Below are 25,104 nucleotides of genomic sequence, written 5' to 3'. Positions count from 1 at the left end.
TAGAACCGGGACTCCCGAGTCAGGAGCTATTTTTTACACAGTACCACGCTACCCCTATTTAAATTTCAGGTCCTATTTGACACAACCCGGATCGGGCAAACTGAAATGTTCAGAGTAAGGAATTTCTGGAAAGACAATTTGGCTTGCCCCTTCTCTCCAAAATCTATAAGGAAACTGGTTCCTGGGACAGACTTACAGGTCTAATTATCAGGGATTTGGCGTTTTCCTGGGGAAAAAAAGGCCCCACCAGCCGATTGTGGAGCATGACACCCTATTCCAGAACCTAAACTATAAAGCCAGAGGTCAAAATTCGGCTCTCGTAGATAGACCGCAGCCCTTTTATCACATTTTTTCACTCTCATTCATCAACTTTTTAGCCCTCTCCGTTTCCCCGTTTGCTCAGCCAGTGCACATCCCAGAGCTCCTTCCCGCCTCTGACCCGAACCGGTCTTACTGTATGATCTCCTCACTGACATCCAGGCCGAAAGTCTTCCGCAACTGCTGGGTGCACCAGCCCACCAGCTGCTCCCGGGACACCGCCCCAGTCACCGCCATTTTCCCCAGCCGGAACCAGCTGGGCTGCAAAAGCTCAGCGTCCCACTACGGACTAGTCCCCTGCGCAACACCGACCTCACTCGCGCAGGTTCCGTCAGCCTGCACTGCCCCGCGCGGTAGCACCGCCCCCAGCACAGATCCCTCCCACCTGTGCCTCCTCCTGCTTCTGCCCGCTTCCTGATGTTGCCGCTTGTATCAGAGGTCCATCTGCGAGTGGTTCTTCCGCGTCGTTAAATGCAGGACTCGAGAATTGGGAAATCTGCTAAGACAATACAAATACCTATTAAAAACTACAGTTTAGGAAAAAACAAAACAATACCCCGTAACCTGAGGGTCCAGTTTTTAAACTGTTCTGGTTTTATGTAAAATATTTAAAATAGCACTTGAAAGCTAGAGTAAACGCTGTAAGGATTTGCTCCGGTGGTAGTGGTTTTATTAATACCCCTTGTAGTCTAATACCTGATTCACGCTCCTAAAACCTCTTTTTGCTTTTTTGAGCCAAGTCTTTTCCAGCAGGGCCAAGACAACTCTGCAAGCTCGAGGGAGAAAAAAAAAAAAAAACTTTAATTAAAAACAGGTGCTGTGATTTGGCTTTGAAGACCTTCTATATAAATTCTCTGTGTTGATTTTTAAGAAATTAAAGGTATTTCAACTCAAGATGACCAGATTTAAGGGTCTTTCGCTACTTCCCTACTCCATTGGGACAACGGACTGGGGAAAATTTAGCCAGATTTTTCTGGAGCGCATAACATAATGTCTTCTGATATATTTCATGGATCAATTTGACTGGCTTTGTGTTACATGGATAGGCTCTTCATTCCCATTAGGCTATTTATACTAAATAATTACATCAACTGGATGTTGTTTCACCTTTTTGTTAGTGTTTTCACCGATATAAATAATCAAAATCATATGTGTGTTGATTTACATTGAGTTTGGATTATCTTTGTTGTTAATTTGCAAAATATATGGCTTTCCAGCTTAAAAAGACTGAATTTTCATAAATAGTGGGTACAAGTTTTGTTTCTTCATAGATATCTGCTACATTTAATACTAATTATAACATATCCAAATCCTTTACCTGTTTTTATATCTGTTCTGTTCCCATAACTAAAATGATAACTTCTTGAAGACAGACTGACAAGCGTTTTGTACAATAAGACAGTATATCACACATTATGATGAAATTACTAGGTCCTCAAGAATAAAAGTGTTCTTTTTCATAAGGAATATGTTATTGATTGAAATCTCTAGTTTGTAATGTATGTAATGTAATGCCATTTACCGTATTACCATTTATTAAAATGAATTTATGCCTGAGCAAAGCAAGCACACCTATTTAATATGACTTAAAGATATTCTTTTGTATAAATTTAGGCGGAAATTTCATTTGTACATACTATAACTTTTCTTAATGCCTTAGGCCTTTAAAATTTTCAGGTTCACACCACAGAACTATTTTAACTGTAAAGGAGAAGCACTTCTGCAAAGCAAACATTTAAATTAAGAATTTTTACAAGGCATCACTGCTTTTTTCCTGAGTTTTTACTCTAATTTGCATCCTTCCTTATCATAATTGGCATTAAAAAGACAGACATACAAACACAGCTATAGTAATATGCAGATTGCCCCTGTGTGCAAAGGTATATTTGCAATTCTTTCTAACAATTTACTTGGCAAGTGGACTAAGAGAAAAGACCAGCAGATTCTCAGCTCAGTTCTAATCTCTGCAAGGATCTGGGAATTAGGTAATTCAGGCCTTTGTAGAAGCCACTTAACTGAAAAGGAAAAAATGTGCATTGAAGAAACATTGTGTATTGAGAGGGGCATGATGACAAAGAACAAGGAGGGATACCCTAGGGCTTGTTGATTTTTCTGATAGGACTTTGGCTGTAATCTTAGACACTAAGATTTAGACAAAGCTACAGGTAATTTGCAATACCTTTCCTCCTATTATAATGTTAATTTCATCTGCTGTCTAGATTCTGTAATTCAAAAACACAAAGTAGTTGTTGATTCTGTTAAAGTACTGAGAAGCCTTTATTCTGAAAGTTCAAGCATAATTTATTGGAGAGAATTAATGCCATGCTTACACTTTCAGGTTTGCCTTTCAAGTGCACATTTAACAAAGTACATCCTAAGGCAAATTCTTTTGATCAGGTTTTGTGCGTGGTATTCAGAGAGTGAAAATCATTGCCCAGGGCGTATTGTGAGTTCTAAAGATAAGCATAGGGAAGGAAAATAGTTATGAGCTCTTATTCTAAAATCATGTTCACTACGTGCCAGGGATGTGCCCTTGGCACATATGACATATTTTTAAGGAATTCTGAGACCATACAGGTCTCTGGAAAACGTTTTATTATTATAATAATGTTTCTTTTAATGTATGTATGTATACACAATTCACTGTTTTTTTCTTGTTTCACAACATTCTAAAAAGTTTTGTTTTTTTTTTAAATCCCTGTAAATAGGGAATTCCTTGGTGGTCCAGTGGTAAGGACCCGGAGCTTTCACTGCTGCTGGGGCCAGCGTTCGATGCCTAGTCGGAGAACTAAGATCCCACAAGCTGAACGGCCTGGCAAAAAAAAAAAAAAAAAAAAAAAAAAAAATCCCTGTAAATAAATTGTATTAGCTTTTTCCCATTCCATAGACTCGTTTTAGTTACGGATGCTGTAAAGAGTGTTCATACCTGAGATATTAAAAAGTCCTCTTCATTTCAGGTGTCACTTCCAGGAGTGACATTATGGATTTAAGCCTGTGGTTAACTTTTAAAGAAATGTTGGAATTCGCTGTCTTTCCTGGGTTTTCTTTTCTAAGCAGGCCCCTTTACCTAATTCTTGATCTTAGCACCCACACATGGGGCACCCCAGGAAAGCGCCCTGGCACCGCCCACCTCAGGCGGGTACGAATCACAAGCTTCTGCAAGTTGATGGACGAGTCAGCACTGCGCCCAACCCCGCCGCAGTCAGCACTGGACACTGGCGATTGGTTGCGCGTGAAAGGCGCGGAACCAATGGGAGAGGAGGCCTGGGAGAGTCAGTGGAGCGCGCGGGAAAGGGACCAATATAAACTGTGGCGGGAGATTCGTTTTTGGGGCCTTGTCCCGTGAAACATCTCCGGCTGGGGAGTCAGTTGGTTGTTCTCATCTCGTGTTTGAACATGGTGCGAACTAAAGCAGACGGTGTCCCTGGCACCTACAGAAAAGGTGAGGCAGGCGAGCATGGTAGTGGAGGGCAGGTGGTTCCCTGGGCAGCTCCGCCGCGGGCGGGAGAAGCCGGACCTGCCCACAACCCTGTCCGCCAAACTGGTCCAGCCCGCCAGGAAGCAGCGGCCCGATCCCTTTAACCAGGAGGAAGAAGCGGCGGGGACAGGGGAGGGTTATCTGCTGTTCTGGATCGCGGGCCTCTCCTCTCCAATAGGCTGGGTCGGAGAGTGTGGTGAGAAAGTGGCTCTGAGACTCTTCGTGCCCCCTTCTGAATGCCCTTCTTTGCCTTTCTCCGCAGTGGTGGCTTCTCGAGCCCCCAGGAAGGTGCTTGGTTCCTCCACCTCTGCCACTAATTCCACGCCGCTTTCGTCAAGGAAAGGTAAAAAGCGCCCCTGCAAGATCCTGGAGAAACCTTCTCAAAAGGAGATCAGGCCTGGCACCACAGTTCTCCTGACCTGCGAGCCCCCTGCCCCACCGTGGAATTTCTTTTCCTGAGATCCTCACCCCCGAATTTCTTCCTTGCCTTTTGCTCTAATGAGCGGGCCTGTCTCTTGGCGGGCTGGGGTAGGGGTGCGGGGCGGAGTGGGTCGCATTGTAAAGAATTTCAAGTCTCGGGTTAGGGACGGACACAGTTTCTCTTCAAACCCGTTTTTCTTTTCTACTTTAGCGTTGTTATTTTTCTTAGTATTGACAACTGGGCTTTTTCTTGTAAGAGGCTATGTAAGCACCTCTTTACTAGATTAAGAATCGGGACTATAGTTGACAGTGCTAATCACGTTTTGGTTTTCATTTCTACATATTTTTCTTTGTCCTTCCTTCCCTTTCTCCCTCTCTCCTTTCTTTCCTTTTTTTTTAGTTTGGTGTCGGTGTGTGTGTTTTACAACTTTGCAGCTCCTGTTACTGCTTTTGGGACATTAAGAGGGAAAACTGGGCCAGGGAAATAGCTTCACATCGTTCCTTCTGTGCGAGGAGAAGTTGAGAAAATACCATGCCATCTGCTGTCTCATTCCTTTTAGGAGGAAGTTGAGCAGTTTGGAAGATTAATTCCACAAGCTCTAGTTAAGAACATACAGGAAAAAGTGTGTCAAACTTTAGTATGACAGTACATAAGACTAACTGAATAGCTCTGCTTGTGGACAAAATATGAAAAATATTTTCTAGTTGTAAACATCTTGTTAATGCTATTTTTCTAGGCTGAAGGATAAATGTAATAAAGTGTTATACATTATATTATAACTGAATACAGCTTTATCATGTCACATTTTAAAATTTAAAGATGGATGTAACACCATTTAATACCCTTTAGATTTGACGTTAAAGAATTAACTTTCCCTTTAAGGAATGGTGATTGTATTCTTAATTTTTATCTAGTTCTATCTGTTTATATTTTATAGCTGAAAATAAGTACGCAGGAGGGAATCCAGTTTGTGTGCGCCCAACTCCCAAGTGGCAAAAAGGAATCGGAGAATTCTTCAGGCTGTCCCCTAAAGATTCAGAAAAAGAGAATAGGATTCCTGAGGAGGCAGGAAGCAGTGGCTTGGGAAAAGCAAAGAGAAAGTAAGTTTCTATATTCTGGCATATAAAGAAATACTTATATTCTTGAAAATAAAAGACAACAGAATATTGAGTAACTTTAAAATTTCTGTTTGAGCAGATAAGAAAATACAAACCAGAGGTTTTTAAAACTGTGCTAACCTATTATTATAAGTCACTCCCAAATTTCAAACATCAATGAAAGGTATTATTTTTACTCATTTCAGTCACTCAAAGAGGATCAGTTCCCATTCAGATGATAAGTGTTACATTATTAATCATGAACTTCTGGTCTTTATTCTTTAATTTTTTCTGTCTGTTTTCTGTAGTCTTTTTTCAAAAAGCAATTTCCATGTTGGTTTATCTAGCTTGAATTCCAGTAACCTCACCTTTCAAAAACTACTAGTTCAGCCTCCACAGGAAATATATACCCAATGTAGAAAAGTTGGAAAATATAGAAATCCCCATCACTTAGAAACAACCAAAACTAACACCGTGGTGTATTTTCTTTACAACTTCTCTGTAAATACATAAGAAAACTTCAAAGCAAAACAAGGTGGGTATAAAACTGCAAACATGCAGAGTTCATTGTGTAAACTTTTTAAGAAGATAATTAAATCATGCTTTCAAGCTTTTAATGTCAGGAAAATGCTCATGATAAGTGTTAAGCAAAAATTCTGGTACAAAAGTACAATCATTATTGTGTAAAAGACATGTATCTAAATATACCAAATCTCTGTACAAAATATACCAAATATCAATAGTGATATATCTGGGTAAAAACCTCTCATACTCAGTGTTACCAACTTTCAACAGCAAATATTTTAAGAATCAGGAAAAAAAATAATACCATTGGGGGGAAAAAAGCAATGGAAACCTGCTTTTTAAATAGATTTATAAGTAATAGTGTCCAGACTCTCTAAAGAATTTTGAAATTTTTGTTTCAAAAACAAATTATTTGACTGGAGGTGGGGAGTGGTGAGCGCGGGTGGTGCCACGTCACCGCCATTATGAAGCCTCCGGCTAGATTTAAGACCCTGCTAGATACCTCCCCTGCACCAGCCAGTAGCCTGTGATCCTCCTCCACGGCACCAAGCAGCGAGCCCTGCCGAGGGCGGAGTGACCACCATGGGCAAAGGGATGGTGGTCAGGCTCAGATTGGGGCTGCTGCTTCTGGTGCTGCTCCTACCCACGCAGATTTATTCATTCGTTCCTTTAACCAGCACGGAAGGTCCTCCGTTCGAAACCACAACGGTCAGCTGTGCTTTGCAGTCAACAGCTAGTCTCCTTGTGGTCTTGCTTGCCCTTTTACATCTCTACCGTTAAGAGACTTGGCCAAGAGACATCTACAGTTTACCAACCCATATTCTAAAGCCCAATCCGTACGCCATCTAGAAGTCCAGTGTGGCAAGGAAAATAAACAGGTCTTCATCAAGTCTACTAATTCCATCCCTTGTTTTATTAACACAGAGAATGTTGAGACTCCCAAATTGGACTAGTTTAAAGAGCATCTGAAGGATTTGACCAGATAATGAAAGCCAATATTAAATCTGCTGGAGTTTCATGTACAAGACTGGAAAGAGACAACATCGAGAATTAATGATGTGATTAAGTATAACTTAAGAAATATGGACACTTCAAACTGTACCTTGCAAATAAGAATAATTTCATCTTCATCTAGAGAAAAAGGATGAGCTATGGAATGGAGATTCAGTTTCCATTTTGTTCACGAAATCTAGAAGGCGGTAAAATGATTAGGTAATATAAAAAGCTTCAGTGATTCTATTTATGATGTACACTGGAAGGAACCACCAGGTATTACTGCAAATCCTCTGTGTATTGTTTCAGCAGTCCTGGTTTAATGCTGATATACTCTCCATCAGGTTTTACACTGTTTTCACTGTTCTCTTGGGAACTTAACTCTTTTCTCTGGGGCTTTGGATTTGACATTGCATTTGACTTTCTTCAGTAACTGACACGTTCCAGGGCAATGACGGATTGGAATCTACTACAAATCCAAGCATAAGTAATCCCAGCAAATGCACTTAAAAGTCAAATAACAGGTATTTCGTATCACACATTCCCATCCAGATTCATTTAGCTAAGTTGGGTCATTTAACTTGATTCCAAAGATTAGAAGTGCATTGACTTCAACCAGTCTTAAAATATTGCTTTTTATTTCTGCATATATTGAATAATTTTTACAACTTAAAAAATTGATCTGTTTGGAAGGCATATTTGACAAATCTTGAAATTAATAGGCAAATATATGAAGGCAGCAAAAATAATGTGTATTAGGTATTTGGGAAGTGAAGACTGGAAACTTGCCTGCATTAAATTCATAGCTCTTTTGTGCCCTTTCCGTAAACATATATATATAAATATAAAACTTGATGAATAAGAATAGCTACACGTGGAGCACTTTCTACATCAGTCATTATTTTTAGATGGTTCTAAGCCTAAGTGGACTTGATCCTGGAAAATAAAACTTTGCAACTGCCTTGATGTACAGAAACCTTTTTAGAAATAGAAACTCTGTGAAATCTTTGGTTCACAGGTTCACACAATGATGCTTAGATGTTAAATATCCAATATGGCCATAGTACTCTTAATAAGTTTTAAGCCAATATTTGCCATCTTTAGAAGTCTACACAGGAACAACTAGATCCACCTGATCTCAGGTTATGTGAGATCTATGTGTGTGAATGAACACCTCTTGCTTCATATCTGAACACTGTACACCTGTTTTGGATTGTACATTGTGTTTGGAATTGATTTGCATTGAACACAACTAAATAAAAATAAATGGTTAGTGGGCAGTTAAAACAAAGTATTTGACATATAAAATGATGTTTATGCATATAAAATTTTAAGACTTACTCAATATTGTTCATAGGTCATTTAGTAAATTGTTATTGAATGCCTACTATCCATCTAATGAGATATTTAAAAGGAGTGTCAAATTCTGGAGCAGTAACTAAATTTTATACTTTGTTGCTACATCACTATTATCATTTCTGTTTCAATAAAATCAACAAGGAAGGGGATACATTTTTGGATAGAGTTTTTTAATAGACTTGTTTTCATGATCCTGTAAGTCTCCTTTAGTTCCTTCTCACTTACTGGCACCATTCTTCCTTGTTCTTTCTCATTCTAATTTGAACAAGCTAATAGTCAATATTAGCTCTAGAATATATGACAATCCTCTTGAATTATTTGTGACTTCCATTAATGAAAGAAAATATTTGGCAATATAGCCAAATATGGCTATACCATTGATCATGACAGCAATAAAAGCTATATTACAGGCTTCCTATCATATGGAAAAGATTACACATATAGTCTCATAAAGCACTTTGATCCATAGTTTAATAAAATCTGTGACATAAAACTAGGTAATAGAGGTTTATATTATTACTTTAGGCCTCTGTCTTAGATATGTTTTTAAGAGAGTTGTAGTTATCCCTTTATTTATAATAAATCAATAGATTGGCTTTTTTTTCTCCCAGTGTTATTGAGACATAATTGACATACAGTACTATATGAGTTCAGGGTGTAATGATTTGACTTACGTACATCATGAAATGATTACCACGATAGGTTAGTGAACATCTATCTCATACTGATACGTTAAAGAAATAGAAAATATTTTTTCCTTTTGATAGGAGCTCTTTCAATAGATTTACTATTGATAGTAAATAGAAAACTATCAGTATATCAGAAGGACTTCTGTCTCCCTAATTCTTAATCTGGAATATGGCTACTCCTATGGCTTTATTCTCACAAAGGAAGATGCACGGGGGAGAATCAGAATCAAGAAAAACTATCTTCTTAAAACCTTGAACAGAACTATGATACCTAAAGTAAATTAAATCAGGTCCTTGAAAAAAAGGAATTTTGGGTTATGATAGTGTTCATTTGTTAACTTGATTTAATTTCCAGGAAAGTACAATGAAGACGTCTTGGTAATATAAGAGTAGGTGAGTCAATAGTAATCTTATTCCAAGTCAGAATATCCTTGTTTTAGCTTCCTTCTTTCACTCACTTGCCCTATGACCATTCAGGCTTACTGGATCTAATTTGAAAACTATTTTAAAATAGATCTCACAAATCTTTATCAGTTCTAAAAAATTCTGATTTATGATTAAGTTTTTAATTGACTTTTTCTCTATAAAAAGTATAATGAGGGACTTCCCTGGTGGTGCAGTGGTTAAGAATCCGCCTGCCAATGCAGGGGACATGGGTTCGAGCCCTGGTCTGGGAAGATCCCACATGCCACGGAGCATCTAAGCCCGTGTGCCACAACTCCTGAGCCTGTGCTCTAGAGCCCTCGAGCCACAACTACTGAGCCCATGTGCCTCAACTACTAAAGGTGGCGCGCCTAGAGCCTATGCTTTGCAACAAAGAGAGGCCACCGTAATGAGACGCCCACGTGCCGCAAGGAAGACCCAACCCAGCCAAAAATAAATAAATAAATAAATAAATGTATTTTTTAAAAAAAGTATAATGAGTACAAAATGGCTTTGGGATAATATAAATTATTTTTCAAAAGCTGTGATTACCATATGCCAACTTAAGACAATTTGGGGGTTTTTCTAATTAGATAATACATTCATATAGTTCCAAAGGGTATACAGTCAAATATGTCAACTTGCTGTTTTCTCTGCTCAAATGGATTGGTTAAATTCTTTTGCTTTTCATAATCACAGAGTTCTTGCTGAAGGGTTGTACTCTTCATCAATCCACTTAACATATCGAAAGAAGATGCTATAGAAATAGAGATTCCCTCTTTAATAAAAATGGCAACATATCCTAAAGGGGAAAGTAATTTGGCAAATTAACAGGCAAAATAGATTATTAAAAATGTTGTCGCTCTAGTATTTGGAATCTGTAGGAGTTTGTCAATTAATGGAGTTTAATTTTCTCCCATTTCTAGTCTATTGACGAGACCCACTGCACTGTTAATGTTCCTGATTTACATAAGTTTTTAAAAACTACTTATGTTTTGTTTTTTAAACATTTGACTCAGGTTACTATCGAAGTTCTCTCTTCTTTCCACAGATCATGTCCTTTGCCACCTGATCATACAGATGATGAAAATGAATAGAAATTACTTATTCACTCTTGACTGATGTCTCCTGTTTACTCTGGTATTCTAGGATGTAAATTTGCATAAACGTACTTGTTCCAATTAGCTTTGTTGAATAAGCATTTAAGTTAAAAAATGAGGCTTACATTTAGTTATTCAAAAGCAAGTAGTTATGATATTGGAAAGTTTATAAGACTAATTATGGTTACTTAACTTAGTATTCAGTATAATGCAGTATTCGGTTTCTTTTACCTGTTAAGCTTTTGCTTGCTAGAATTATTGCATGGTGGTCTAATTATGAATCTGCTGTATTTGAGATTTGCTTAGGTATTTGTACTGTTGCCATTTTTATTGGCATTTGATTATTGGAGTGATGCCATATTTTTGTTCCTTTTATTTGCTTTAAAAAGCAGAGGTAGATTTTTGCACATTAAAAAAGTCAGTATTAATTAAACTGAACCCATACCCTTTTTAAGAAAGGGGGCCAAAGATGCAATGTTGAAAAAATTTGGATGGCTGTCTACCTTCTTCTTAGAAAAATTTAAGGGCAGTTTTGTCCTAAGGATTTAAAGGGTTGATGAAGCTTCTAAAAACAACAACAAAAAGATAAAATACTAGCATAGAATTGGGCAGGAAAATTCCATAGTCTACATTAAAAGAGAGGAATTTTCCTAGAATATGCATTTGACTTAGTGTCATAAAATATTACCCTTTGGGCCTATACTTTTCAAGTTGGAAATGAATAAAATATGAAAGGCAAATCATGCCATAAACCCAGAACTATGTCTAAAGTCCTTAGAGCTACTATTATATTTTTCAAGATAATCAAGGGTGTAGTTGAAGAGGTGGGTATAATAGTGCTTAGTAACTGGTATTCTTGCTTCCTCATCAGGCTTTTTGCTCACTGACATCCTGTTATCAAAACTAACCATGTTTAACAGGAATGCTTTCCTGAAGTTTGTTTTTAATAAACGAATACTCATTGTCACAATACTATCCATATGTGTGCTTTCTAAGATTATATCCTACTAGGTATTTCTATTTTATTCCTTCCAAATGCAAATCACTGTACTGACCTGATTTTATCAACTTCCAAAATAAGTCCTTATGACTGTAGATTGTATTTTTTGCTTTGTCTTTTAGAGGTGGGTATTAAACGTAATGATACTGAATTGAGACCAGAGTTTTCATCCTAAGTGCTTCCTTGACAATTAGGCTTTTGATGGGTATGAAACCTGATTTGCTATTTTTCATTGATGGAGAGAGAAACTTTATGGTGGTGTGTCCAATGAAGTCTAATTTTGGTATGTAATTGTTTCCAAAAAATTTGACCTAAAGAACCTACAGTCTTTTCAAATACAATCCTTTCAAAATATATAATACTTGGTGATGTCTAACTTTATTAGGCAGAGGTCCCATGTAATCTGTTTCCTTGTCAAAGGTTTTTTAAAATGTAGATTGTCAATTTAGCCTCTTCTAAACATAAGAGAAGTACAGACTCCCCATTTACATTGAAATTGAATCAAAAAATAAAGTTTATACATTAAAAATATAAAGTAAGTTTTAATTTTGTACCCTTCACAAAGTTAACCTGGTTTTCATTTTTGGATGGATTATTCAAATAATTAATGTTAGTGTTCAATTCCGGAGCAAACAATGATTAAAGCTACTTTTATGGAATTTTTGAATGCTAATGGAATTCGTGAGGATCATATGAATTTTGTGTTTACATAGTTTCACAAAGGAAGATAATACTATAGTGAAAATTATAAAGTATGCCCAGAGTTATTTATGAGATGACAAATACTTGTCATTTTTCTAAAAAGCAGAAAATAAAGCCTAAACTAACTGAACTTTTCCCATATGTATATATACACTGCTTATAAATCTCACCGTACTTAAAATTCTTCACGCTAACTCACTTTTGGAAAAATTGAAGATTCAGCTGGACCTTGGTCCAACCAACATTGTTAAAATGGTTCCTTTTACCTTTGAGGATAGCCTATGGAGGTGGGAAAGATTGTCACTGAATCAAAACTGGGAGGAGTGTTAGAAGCTACCTTGTTCAACCCAAGCCAGCTATAGCTTTTCATTAGATGGACTATTTTATTAGCTGGACGGCAATCGAAAGTGCTACAAGTTAAAAATTTGATTTTTTTCTTAACTCCCCTCCTCCTCTTCTTGGTTCTGTCCTTGAAATAACATAGAACAAGTTACTCCTTCCACATGACAACCTTCAATTATTTAAAGATAGCTGTTACATCTTTAGCCTTCTCTTCCTAAGGCTAAACATTATGTTGTTTATGTCACATGTATCCTAAGTGAGTTTCTCTAAGTCCCTTGTACAAGGGGCCATGCCTTGTGTGTTGTATATTGCTTAGACAGATAAAAAGTAAATCTGGCTCTATTTCTTCTAACTGATCCCAAGTATTCATTGATTTTGGTATCTTTTATGTTTGTCTGTTTTGTCTTTTGTATTTGGAGATGCCAATGGATCTCTAAGAATATTTGAATTTTTAAGTAATAATTATTAACAGAGTATTGGGTTTCCCAAAAATAAACGTTATACAACCTAATTCTTTCTTAAATGATTACAAGAGACAATTGAAAAATGACAAAAAGCTTTCAAGAGATTGAGAAAAAAGGCTAGAGGTCCTATATTGATTTGAAGAATGAAGGTACTATATTGACCTTGAAGGCTATTTGAGATCTAGCATAGATTTGAGAGCACTGTCTTAATTATGGTTCATATTAAGAATATTCATTGGGGACTTCCCTGGTGGCCAGTGGTAAAGAATCCGCCTGCCAATGCAGGGGACTCGGGTTTGAGCCCTGGTCGGGGAGGATCCTACATGCCACGGAGCAACTAATCCCGTGCGCCACAACTACTGACCCTGTGCTCTAGAGCCCGCAAGCCGCAACTACGGAGCCCGAGTGCCACAAATAGTGAAGCCCACGCGCTGAGAGCCCTTGCTCCGCAACAAAGAGAAGCCACTGCAATGAGAAGCCCACACACCGCAACGAAGAGTAGCTCCCTCTCGCTGTAACTAGAGAAAGCCTGCACGCAGCAACAAAGACCCAATGCAGCCAAAAATAAAAATAAATTAAAAAAAACAAAAAACGAACAAACAAACAAAAAAAGAGTATGGATTCCTGGGGACTTCCCTAGCGGTCCAGTGGTTAAGACTTCACACTTCCAATGCAGGGGGCGCTGGTTTGATCCCTGGTCGGTGAACTAAGATCCCACATGTCGCGTGGTGTGGCCAAAATAAATAAATAAATAAAATTTAAAAAATAAAATAAAAGGTTGATTTGGGTAATAATTTTTAAAAAAAGAATATGGATTCCTGTGATACTGCTCACAAAATCCTAAAAGCATAGTTAAACCCACATAGCTAGTTTTAGGTGTGGATTGTGCTATATACATATTTATTTATTTATTTGAATTTTTAAACATTTATCAACATTTTAGGTTGATTTACTTACAATAAAATGTATAAGTTTTCAGTGTACAATAAAATGTATGTACCTGTGCTATACATCTTTAGAGGTCTCCAAGTAATGAGTATGTTAAAAGTGATGGAATTATACACGTCGTGATCATTTAGGAATTAAGCCAGCTATTCATACACCTATACAAAAGTGACTCAGTAATAATTTTTTAAAAACTGTAGGAAGAGAGGATCTAAATAAATGCTGTTATATGCTATTATAAGTCATATTTCTTCAGACAACAGGAAAAATGAATGATGCATAGGAATTTGCATTTTTGTATTGGCTTAAACTACCACATTTGATCTTAACTATTTTTATCCAATAAAACATTTCTTTCTATAGAACAGATTTACCGTATTCATGTTTTTAATTTTTAAAAAATTTTAAATATTTAAACCTGTTGCCAATTGAAATACCAAGCTCTATTTTGTCATGGTAACAGATTTATCACTTGTCAAGTACAGCCAGGTTTTTTTTAAAGAACAATTACTGACTGGATGTGCTCAGATTCCATTTGAATTTTGTGTGTGTATACTCCCACATGTATGCATGTCCATGGCAAGGGTGGAAATGTTTTAGACTTCTTTAACAATCTACTAGTGACATTTGAACCTGAAGTGATTTCCTAAAGGTTTTGCTGAACTGACTCTCTTGGTGAATCAATTTAATGCTGTGTCACATGTACAGGAAACCAACAGACCTGCTGTTTCTTTGAAGTTACCAAAAGTCATTTCCTCTGCCCCAGCTAGGTGGACAACAGTCCAATATCGGTGACTAAGAGGTTATCATGACCAATAAAATTATCATGACCAAATTATTATGACCAATAGCCAGCAGTTGCAAAGACATTCACTGCCATGGACTAGAGAACAAATTCAGGAGCTACTATTAAGCTTTATTGCTTTTAAGCAGACCTACTCAAGATAGGAAAGTTAAGCCAAGATTTTTACTCATTTTTCTCTGAATGCCCTACTACATTTCTCTGAATATTTAACTGCCATAATAATATAGGTCATTTTTCTAGAAAGAGGATTAATTATGTTGCTGGCTTTTGCTCCAAGCAGTGGTTTTGCCAGTATTTTTCAAGCTCAGATCACCCCAACACAAGAAAAAATGAGGTCTCTTATTAACTTTCCCTGTCCACAGTATAGGATTGAAAGTTTATTCTGAGTGGAGGATTAAATGTCTTCCTTCTTCCCAAGCTTGATCACCGGCTTCCTTTGGCCTTTTCTCATTGTTTTTCTTTTAAGGATTAATTATTTCCAGATCATACACAAGCATGTGCAATCCTTACAAAAGAGATGGGTGAAGACAAACTTTCTCACCATTCGGTTTCAGGGGCTATCACAGGAGAACGAAGTGCATGCAAAAGGTTTCATAACATTGGAGGAGACTTTAAAAGCTCAGTAGAAACACAACTGAAAATCCACAAGAGGGAGATGCTTGCTAAACCGCCAGAAAGTAACTCTCACGAGGGACTGAGAGAGCCTTAACAGGAGCCAATAGGTCCGCCCGGGATTCAAGGCGGGAGGGAACAGGAGTAAATAGTGGCTGGGGTCTGGTAAGGCGAGTACAGGTGAAGGGAAAAGCAGGATTGGCTTCGTGACTTTGGCAGCGAAGCCCGTGCTCAGCCCAAGACCAGGAGCAGAAGGTAAGAGTGTGTTGCCAAAGAGGAGTACACGCTCCCAGCTACCTCCTGTTAGTCCCATAAGTAATGGGGGTGGTTGTCTTTGAAGGCACTTCCGCTTAGCAACCCCACGCGGTTGCTAAGGAGGGACGGTAGGGGGGATGACCCGGAAGTGGTGGTGTCTATTTCTCACTGCCTGCTTTCAGTTTGTCCTATCGGGAGCGCCAGGGTGCTCTGCGCCGGGCCGAGGGTGGGGCCAGCGCTAGAGGTTCCGGTTCGGCTTCTGAGGCACCTCGGCTCCTCGTCTTCCCCCTCCCCTCCCGCACCTCTCCTCCCTCCCTTTCCTGGGAACGGGAGAAGCCAAAGCTGCGGGTGGGTAGAGAAGCACTCGGCGCCTCCGGGAGGGGGCTGCGCCCGCCCCATCTGTACTCCGGAGCACTGCCAGGTACTCTCTCCGGCTTCGACGGGGTCCGGGAGGCTGGAGCTTGAGGATGTGTGTGTGTATCTGGGGGGTGGTGGGGGCCCCTTCTCCGGGTCGGGGAGGGGAGCGCGGAGATCCTGGGTGGGGCGCAGGCCGGCGTGTGTGCCCCTGGCGGGTTGCGGGGGTGGAAGGGAAGGGCTGGGGATGACGGCTGGCGGAGAGTTTCGGGTGGCCGTGTTGAGGTTGCGGAGGAGGCGCCCTCTCAGATGCAGAAGACTTCGGCCGGTGTGGACGGGGAGTTTGCCACCTGGAGGTTTAGCTCCGAAAGAGGGAGCATTCTCTGGGTCCAGAAGGAGAGCATGGACCCCGGCGGGGTGGATGGGGCAATCCCATACTTCCATTGCCTGCTTCTTCTGCCCACCCCTCTGGGTCAGAGCCCGGCTTCGGGGGTTGTGAGTCGGCTGGGCACCGCGGGGAGCCGCCCTTGGCAGAGCTAGGGCAGAAGAGTGGGTAAGGAGACCTCCCTCCTCCCAACTTACGTGCGCTTCCCCCACTTCTTCCTTTACTGGTCTCTTGCCCCAGTGTCCTACAGGAGCGGTAGCCCCCTCCCCAAGCGGGTAGGCATCACAGCGTAAAAGAAAGAGGGTGGAACTGGGTTTGTGGCCCCAAATGATACTTCGAATGTTTGGAAAGTGCCAGATTGACATATTCAACCAAGTCTCCCAGCTCAATATTAAGTCTGGTCTAAATTATTTTAGAAAAGTGCAGTTCTGGAAACCAGCAAACTGTAAGCTGGTCTGGCATAGCCTTATTTGGTAGATATGCGTGTTTTTAAAAAACAGACTGGGGGAACCGTAAAGATACAGAGGTCTAGGCGAGACGTGTTGAGGCAAGCCTTTTCCAACATCTTTCTTACCTGCCAGTAAGCTTGACCTAGTTTAAATGAAGCACACAGATCCTCTTCATTTATATTTCAATCAGTGACTGAATTGTAGGTACTGTGTGGTTATCAATGTCTCAGAATAGTTGCGTGAACCTTCGGAGAGACAAGATTCCCTGCTTTTGAGCCTGTCTCATAATCTTTTAAGGAGATAATTGTGGTCAAGTGGAAGTATTGGTTTTGAGGTTAGGTAAATCTGGGATTGAACTCGGACTGCCACTGGCTAGTTGTTGACCTTGGGCAAGTCATGGAACCTACCAGAGATTCAGTTTCTTAAGTAACACGAGTTAAAATTCTAATCAGTATTGTAAGGGGGGGGTAATGTATCTAAATAACAGTCCACTTTAAATGGAAGCACCTTCCAGTTGAAAGATGAATTATTAATAATCTTACACAGTCAAGGTAGCCCAGTTTTGTGGAGTGAGGTTTGAGATAGGAACAGAACTGGATAATATTCCAAAACATATATATACAATTGTACAGGACTTTCAGTAGTTTCTAGAAATTGATCATAAGTAGCATGAAATTCAGATATCAGTAGTTTGTTAAAACTCTTAAAAATAAAGCAGAATATGTGCATTAACTGAAATGACCAATAATGTTTCAAAGGTTTTTCTCAGATTTGTGATGTGTGTAGTATGGATTGGTAAGAAAAACATTTAAAAGGTAATGTATATAAATCTTAATTAACATCACATGTCTGGAGAGAATTAAAATTGGGGCATAAAATAGAAGAAAGTAGTTGTAATTTTAAGAATAAAATCAACACAAGTAGCATGACTCATCTTAATTAGATTTAAACTATTAGCAAAACTTACAGAATTTTTATATGTATAATCTGTAAAATAAATGCAAATGGAATGAATTTCTGCCTTTAAATCATTTGTGATGATGATATAGAAATATATCTCAGAAACATGAAGTCTTTTTTTTTTTTTTTGGTCAGGTACCAGGCTAATCACTTTTTTTAAAAATAAATTTATTTATTTTATTTATTTATTTATTTTTGGCTGCATTGGCTCTTCGTTGCTGTGCACAGGCTTTCTCTAGTTGCAGTGAGTGGGAGCTACTCTAAGTTGCGGTGCGTGGGCTTCTCATTGAGGTGGCTTCTCTTGTTGTGGAGCACGGGCTTTAGGCATGCGGGCTTCAGTAGTTGTGGCACGTGGGCTCACTAGTTGTGGTGCACGGGCTTAGCTGATCCACAGCATGTGGGATCTTCCCGGAACAGTGATTGAACCCTTGTCCCCCGCATTGGCAGGCAGATTCCTAACCACTGCGCCACAGGGGAAGCTCACATGAAGTCTTTATATTCATTTGTTTTGTAGATTTAAAACAATACAGTTATTTGTAACCTATTATATGTCAGATTTTCAGCTAATGTAGTTTGCTTTTTGATGTAACTTGAAGTTAGTAAATTTTTTTTTTTTTTTTGCGGGGGGCCACACTGCGTGGCTTGCGGGATCTTAGTTCCCTGACCAGGGATCGAACCCGGGCCCCCTCAGTGAACGTGCCAAGTCTTAACTACTGGACAGCCAGGGAATTCCCAGTAATTTTTAATTATTAATTTTTTAATGTACTTTATACTCAAAAGATAAAAATCAAATAACTTGCTTTAGTAATCGTTTTTTTGTGTGAGAAAAGTGGTTATAAAGTTTGTAATTCAGTATCACTTTTTAGAGAAGTTTACAGGTTTTCCATAATTTCGAGAGAAATTTTCAAATATATTTCTTCTTCGTGTCTCTCTTAAACAGAGTTGAACTTTTTTTTAAAAAATAAAACTGTCCAGCTATGTTGCATGCTTCTTGAGGTAGAAATACTATTTTAAATTTTATCCACCACTGCAGCTACATAACAGGCACCAAATAAATATTGGTCAAATTGATAAATGGATGAATATATTTAAAATTATTAATAAGGTATCTAATTATGTTTTTTTTTTGAATTTTATTTATTTATTATTTATTTATTTTTGGCTGTGTTGGGTCTTCGTTTCTGTGCGAGGGCTTTCTCTAGTTGTGGCAAGCGGGGACCACTCTTCATCGCGGTGCGCGGGCCTCTCAATATTGCGGCCTCTCTTGTTGCGGAGCACAGGCTCCAGATGCGCAGGGTCAGTAGTTGTGGCTCACAGGCCTAATTGCTCTGCAGCATGTGGGATCTTCCCAGACCAGGGCTTGAACCCGTGCCCCCTGCATTGGCAGGCAGATTCTCAACCACTGTGCCACCAGGGAAGCCCTCTAATTATGTTTTTACTACATGGTTTGTAAGGTTATTCAACTTTCTAAGTGGCTTTTCTTTACACTGTAAAGTCTTTAGTGTATATGTAAGCATTTAACTGCGTTTTCCTGGATCATTATTTTTCAGTATCTTTCGAATCTTAAAGTTGAGACGATATTATCTTGCTTTGGTAAAGCCATGAGAAGTTCCCATTTTTTTCCTTATCTTCTCATAAGACTTTAATAAATAATTCATTTTGGTATAAGAGTTAGGATACTAGCTGTAAAAAGGTATATTTAAAATGTGGGCAATAATAGAGACTGTTACAGATAATGCTTTTCTCAATGACCTTTTCCACTTAAACAAAGTTTGTGGCCATTCCACAGATCTTTGCAATTGTCAGTTATGGAATTTGCTGGTCAGGAAATCTAAAAATGACTAAACCTTCCTTTAATGTCTATGTCTTGGATGATCTCAGTAAACTTTAGGAGAGATTGGGAAGGTTTGTATACCATACTAGAATATATAATGAACAAAGTACAGTTAACTTTATTGGTGCTGCCAAATCAGGAGTGAGTTACTGTGGAAATGTTTAAAAAATGCCAGGCAGTGCTCTCCTCAAACCAAATGAGTATTCTTCCAGAGCTTGTTTCTATTTTAGAGCTTATTTCTTTTTGGACTATGATTTGCTCTCTAATAAAGATAAATAATCATTGTATCCAGAAAAAAAGGCTGATATCACAGACAGATTTTATTACCACCAATCTTGATAGAAACTGCTTCAATGGCTTCAAATAAGTGGAGGTAGATTTTCATGAAAGAACTTAAGAATTTGTGGAACGATAGTTTTTCTCTATTTAACATCTAACTTGTCTCTACTCATTTCTGCCTAATATAGAAACTTTGAGAAGCTGGGAAGAAAAAAAAAAAAGAATGAATTTACTTCAGAATTAGCATTTTATGTTTTGTAGGTTACTTATTTGGAGAGCTAAATTGGATTTTGACATTATTGGGACTGTGTTCAAGATGGACTCGGGGAAAAAAAATTAGAGAGATGCCATCTGCTTCAGATTCCTGTTCCCTCACCCCTTCATGTTTTGTGGCTTTGAATTTGTCAGATTGGTTTTTTTTTACATAAAAACCCTCAGTAGATTTAGGTTATATAATTTCAGCTATATCGGTGAACCTGTAACTAAAAGAAGTTGCATTTTATATTGAGTTACAAAGAAGGATCACAGACATTGGTTAAAAGTAATTGTTATTTCAAACTATCTGAACATGAGATAGCTTCATACATCTTTGTCGTCATTTGCTTAATAAACCATTCTTGTCATTAGTGCTTACCACAGTCCACTTATTGGTGGAAGTTGCTAAAAAAATGGATTATAGAGATATAGAATAAATCCTTTTTTTCCTCTGATATTACAACCAGAAGAGAAGTTTCTGTTGTCGTTTTTTTTTTATTTACTGATGAATCCACTTAAACTTATTCTTTGAGTAGTGAGTTTTGCCTTACCTTATGCCAATTGCTATAGTTTTCATCTAAGTGATACCATACAGTTCATAGGGCACATACTTGTCACTTTTCAGTTTGAATCTTTAATAATCCTGAGGACAGGCTTTTGGATTTACTGAGCTGGAAAAGAATGTGTCTAGTTCAGGTTACAGTAGTCGGGCACTTAGCATGGACCAGAAAGACCCAGGCATCTCTGAAAAACTGTAAAGTAAAACTGGTATGGTATCCCAGAAATGATCTGAAGAGAGATTCTTCTGGATAGAAGAGAGCCATGCTGTGTCTGCAGTAGGAATGTTCTGGTGAAGCGGGGAGACAGATAAACTGCCCTTGTAGTCTGTTCCTCACCCAGAAGCTCCAAGTAGGCAGTGCAGTTATGGCAGGGGCTGGGGTGTCAGGGATGGGAATTGTTCTTTAATAATTGCTCACCCATCATAATGGAGGCATAGACATACTGGGGAAAGGGGAATTCTCTTGGATTTTGTCTTGGCCAGAGAAGCTGAGTGAACAGGTAACCATTGCCCTTGCTGTCAAAGAGAACTTGGTGTAACACCTCTGGGTGCTGGGTAAGCCTATCAAAATGCTACAGTTTGATGTCTCCATCAAAATGCCACATAAATTTTCTAAGAAACAGCAGCATTGGACCACATTGATTTCTGTAGTTTTCACATTCTAATTCTTTAATCTAGAAAAAGAGGTATTGAGGACTTTTGGGCTTCTGAATGAGAGTATCACACATTACATCCATCTTGATAGATTTATAAATACACTTTACTTTGTCTGTTGGCATCAGTGAATGATGTGAAAATGTTTTAAGTTTTGTGTGTGTGTGTGTGTGTGTGTCTCTGTGTCTGTGTGTGTGTGTGCGTGCGCTTGAGTGTCCATGATGATTACCAAATTTCAGTTCTTCAGGCTAAATTGCTAACCATAACTGTGGTGAAGCAGTTTCCCAGCTGGATTTCTTCTCTCTTTCCTAGAGATCACTCTCTGATGTATGTGCTAGTGAGCAGAGATATGACCAAGCCAATAAAAAGGCAAGGAGATTGAAGTTAATTTCTTTTCAGGAATTCCCTGGCAGTCCAGTGGTTAGGACTTGGCACTTTCTTGCTTTCACTGTGGGGGCCCGGGTTCGATCCCTGGTTGGGGAAGATCCCGCAAGCTAAACCGCGTGGCCAAAAAAAAAAGAAAAAGTTAATTTCTTTTCATTTAAATTTATTTAAATGCTTATTCAAATTTGATTTTATTAGGTTTTTTTTTCCAACTTTGCTAGGATTTCTGTAGTTTAAAGTAGCAATAGGTACTCTTTGAGATTGTGGGTGCCCAATTTTTTAAAAAAAAATTAAGACTTTTTTGAACAGTTTTAGATTTACAAAAAAATTAAGCAGGTAGAGAGTTCCATCTCTCTCCATATTCACTTAATTCCCAACCAGTTCCACCCCATTTTCCCCCATTTTTAAAAAACATTTATTTATTTTATTTATTTATTTTTGGCTGCGTTGGGTCTTCATTGCTGTGTGTGGGCTTTCTCTAGTTGTGGCCATTGGGAGCTACTCTTAGTTGCAGTGCGCAGGCTTCTCCCTGAAGTGGCTTCTTCTGTTGTGGAACACAGGCCCTAGAGCGTGTGGGCTTCAGTAGCTGTGGCATGTGGGCTCAGTAGTTGTGGCTCGCAGGCTCTAGAGCGCAGGCTCAGTAGTTGTGGCACGTGGGTTAGTTGCTCCGCAGCATGTGGGATCTTGTGGACCAGGGCTGAAACCCGTGTCTCCTGCATTGGCAGGCGGATTCTTAACCACTGCGCCACCAGGCAAGTCCCTTCCCCATTATTAACATCTTGCATTAGTGTGGTACACTAGTTCCGATTAATGAACCAATATTGATACATTATTATTATCCATAGTTTTCATTAGGTTCACTCTTTGTGTTGTACGGTTCTGTGGGTTATAACAAATGCATAATAACATGTATCCACCATTACAGTTTCATACAGAATAGTTTTACCACCGGAAAAAAACCCCATTTTACCTATTCATCCCTCCTCTTTTTCCTCCAGAATTCCTGACAAACACTGACCTTTTCACTGTCTCTATAGTTTGCCTTTTCCAAAACTTCATATAGTTGGAATCATATAGTATGTAGCTTTTTAAAAAATTAATTAATTAATTAATTAATTTTTGGCTGTGTTGGATCTTCGTTGCTGCACACGGGCTTTCTCTAGTTGCGGAGAGCGGGGGCTACTCTTCGTTGTGCGTGGGCTTCTCATTGCAGTGGCTTCTCTTGTTGCGGAGCATAGGCTCCAGGCACAGGCTTCAGTAGTTGTGGCACGTGGGCTTAGCAGCTGTGGCTTGCAGGCTCTAGAGCACAGGCTCAGTAGTTGTGGCGCACGGGCTTAGTTGCTCTGCGGCATGTGGGATCTTCCCGGACCAGGGCTCGAACCCATATCCCCTGCGTCGGCAGGCAGATTCTTAACCACTGCACCACCAGGGAAGTCCGTATGTAGCTTTTTTGTTTGTTTGTTTCTTTTTGGCTGCGTTGGGTGTTCGTTGCAATGCACGGGCTTCTTATTGCACTGGCTTCTCTTGTTGCAGCGCTCAGGCTTCAGTGGTTGCAGCGCTCGGGCTTCAGTGGTTGCGGCACGCAGCTTAGTTGCTCCGCGGCATGTGGGATCTTTCTGGACTAGGGATCGAACCCGTGTCCCTTGCGTTGGCAGGTGGATTCTTAACCACTGCGCCACCAGGGAAGTCCCTGTAGCTTTTTTTTAGACTGGTTTCTTTTACTTAGTAATATGCATTTAAAGTTCCTCCATGTCTTATTGTGGCTTGATAGCTCCTGTCCTTTTTTTTTTTTAATTTTTGAATTTTATTTTATGTTTTATATAGCAAGTTCCTATTAGTTATCTACTTTATATGTATTAGTGTATATATGTCAATCCCAGTCTCCCAATTCATACCACCACCTCCCCCTCCCCCACCACTTTCCCCCGTTGGTGTCCATACGTTTGTTCTCTACATCTGTGTCTCTATTTCTGTCCTGCAAACCAGTTCATCTGTACCATTTTTCTAGGTTCCACATATGTGCGTTAGTATACGATATTTGTTTTTCTCTTTCTGACTTACTTCACTCTGTATGACGGTCTCTAGATCCATCCACATCTCTACAAATGACCATTCTAACTGGTGTAAGGTTATAGCTCATTGTAGTTTTGATTTGCATTTCTCTAATAATTAGTGATGTTGAGGAGCTTTTCATGTGCTTCCTGGCCATCTGTATGTCTTCCTTGGAGAAGTGTCTGTTTAGGTCTTCTGCCCATTTTTTGATTGCATTGTTTGTTTTTTTTAATATTGAGCTGCATGAACTGTTTATATATTTTGGAGATTAAACCTGTGTCTGTTGATATGTTTGCAAATATTTTCTCCCATTCTGAGGGTTGTCTTTTCGTCTTTTTTGTAGTTTCCTTTGCTTTGCAAAAGCTTTTAAGTTTCATTAGGTCCCATTTGTTTATTTTTCTTTTTACTTCCATTACTCTAGGAGGTGGGTCAAAAAAGATCTTGCCTTGATTTATGTCAAAGAGTGTTCTTCGTATGTTTTCCTCTAAGAGTTTTATAGTGTCCAGTCTTGCATTTAGGTCTCTAATCCATTTTGAGTTTATTTTTGTGTATGGTGTTAGGGCGTGTTCTAGTTTCATTCTTTTACATGTAGCTGTCCAGTTTTCCCAGCACCACTTACTGAAGAGACTGTCTTTTCTCCATTGTATATCCTTGCCTCCTTTGTCATAGATTAGTTGACCATAGGTTTGTGGGTGTATCTCTGGGCCGTCTATCCTGTTCCATTGATCTGTATTTCTGTTTTTGTGCCAGTACCATATTGTCTTGATTACTGTAGCTTTGTAGTATAGTCTGAAGTCAGGAGGTCTGATTCCTCCAGCTCTGTTTTTTTCCCTCAAGACTGCTTTGGCTATTCGGGGTCTTTTGTTTCTCCATACAAGTTTTAAGATTTTTTGTTCTAGTTCTTCAGAAAAATGCCAGTGGTAGTTTCATAGGGATTGCATTGAATCTGTAGATTGCTTTGGGTAGTATAGTCATTTTCACAGTGTTGATTCTTCCACTCCAAGAACATGGTATATCTCTCCATCTGTTGTTATCATCTTTAATTTCTTTCATCAGTGTCTTATAGTTTTCTGCATAAAGGTCTTTTGTCTCCCTAGGTAGGTTTATTCCTAGGTATTTTATTCTTTTTGTTGCAGTGGTGAATAGGATTGTTTGCTTAATTTCTCTTTCTGATCTTTCGTCGTTAGTGTATAGGAATGCAAGAGATTTCTGTGCATTAATTCTGTATCCTGCAACTTTACCAAATTCATTGATTAGCTCTAGTAATTTTCTGGTGGCATCTTTAGGATTCTCTATGTATAGTATCATGTCATCTGCAAACAGTGACAGTTTTACTTCTTCTTTTCCAATTTGTATTCCTTTTATTTCTTTTTCTTCTCTGATTGTCGTGGCTAGGACTTCCAAAACTGTG

At 38.9% G+C, this 25,104-nt stretch overlaps 3 protein-coding genes across 7 annotated transcripts in view; 2 read left to right on the top strand and 1 right to left on the bottom strand.

The window, feature by feature from the left end:
* Window positions 1–593, bottom strand: part of TRIP4 (thyroid hormone receptor interactor 4) — a 67,492-nt gene extending 66,899 nt beyond the window's left edge. The window contains exon 1 of one of the 2 annotated variants that reach the window (XM_068536515.1): window positions 455–593. In XM_068536515.1, coding sequence (XP_068392616.1) covers window positions 455–555 — 101 coding nt within the window. In that variant the 5' untranslated portion in view covers window positions 556–593. The remainder of the gene's footprint in view (window positions 1–454) is intronic. The other variant, XM_068536506.1, reaches the window with a different exon arrangement.
* Window positions 594–3,616: 3,023 nt separating this feature from the next.
* Window positions 3,617–11,373, top strand: PCLAF (PCNA clamp associated factor). 2 transcript variants are annotated; one of them, XR_011075200.1, is made up of 5 exons: window positions 3,617–3,760; window positions 4,059–4,139; window positions 5,155–5,317; window positions 6,764–7,051; window positions 10,355–11,373. XR_011075200.1 is itself a non-coding variant. In XM_068553438.1 (4 exons), the coding sequence occupies exons 1-4, from the start codon at window positions 3,715–3,717 to the stop codon at window positions 10,398–10,400; spliced, it is 336 nt and encodes a 111-aa protein (XP_068409539.1). In that variant the 5' UTR covers window positions 3,617–3,714; the 3' UTR covers window positions 10,401–11,373. The 2 variants fall into 2 exon arrangements, 1 of the variants encoding a protein (XP_068409539.1); XM_068553438.1 differs by lacking the exon at window positions 6,764–7,051.
* Window positions 11,374–15,801: 4,428 nt separating this feature from the next.
* CSNK1G1 (casein kinase 1 gamma 1) overlaps window positions 15,802–25,104 on the top strand; it is a 188,562-nt gene continuing 179,259 nt past the window's right edge. For all 3 annotated transcript variants that reach the window (XM_068553416.1, XM_068553408.1, XM_068553425.1), the window contains exon 1: window positions 15,802–15,949. The gene's annotated coding sequence lies outside the window, so the exon portion shown is untranslated. The remainder of the gene's footprint in view (window positions 15,950–25,104) is intronic.

Source organism: Eschrichtius robustus, chromosome 1 (genome assembly GCF_028021215.1).
Source record: "Eschrichtius robustus isolate mEscRob2 chromosome 1, mEscRob2.pri, whole genome shotgun sequence".
Lineage (NCBI taxonomy): Eukaryota > Metazoa > Chordata > Mammalia > Artiodactyla > Eschrichtiidae > Eschrichtius > Eschrichtius robustus.
This window is presented reverse-complemented; position numbering and strand designations above follow the sequence as displayed.

What these genes read in the sequence shown, in the direction of transcription:
- PCLAF (XM_068553438.1), top strand. Translation starts at nt 3,715, where the DNA reads ATGGTGCGAACTAAAGCAGACGGTGTCCCTGGCACCTACAGAAAAG. An exon ending in CCCTGGCACCTACAGAAAAG is followed by an intron (nt 3,761 to 4,058) that starts GTGAGGCAGGCG and finishes CTTTCTCCGCAG; the next exon opens with TGGTGGCTTCTCGAGCCCCC. An exon ending in GCCGCTTTCGTCAAGGAAAG is followed by an intron (nt 4,140 to 5,154) that starts GTAAAAAGCGCC and finishes TATATTTTATAG; the next exon opens with CTGAAAATAAGTACGCAGGA.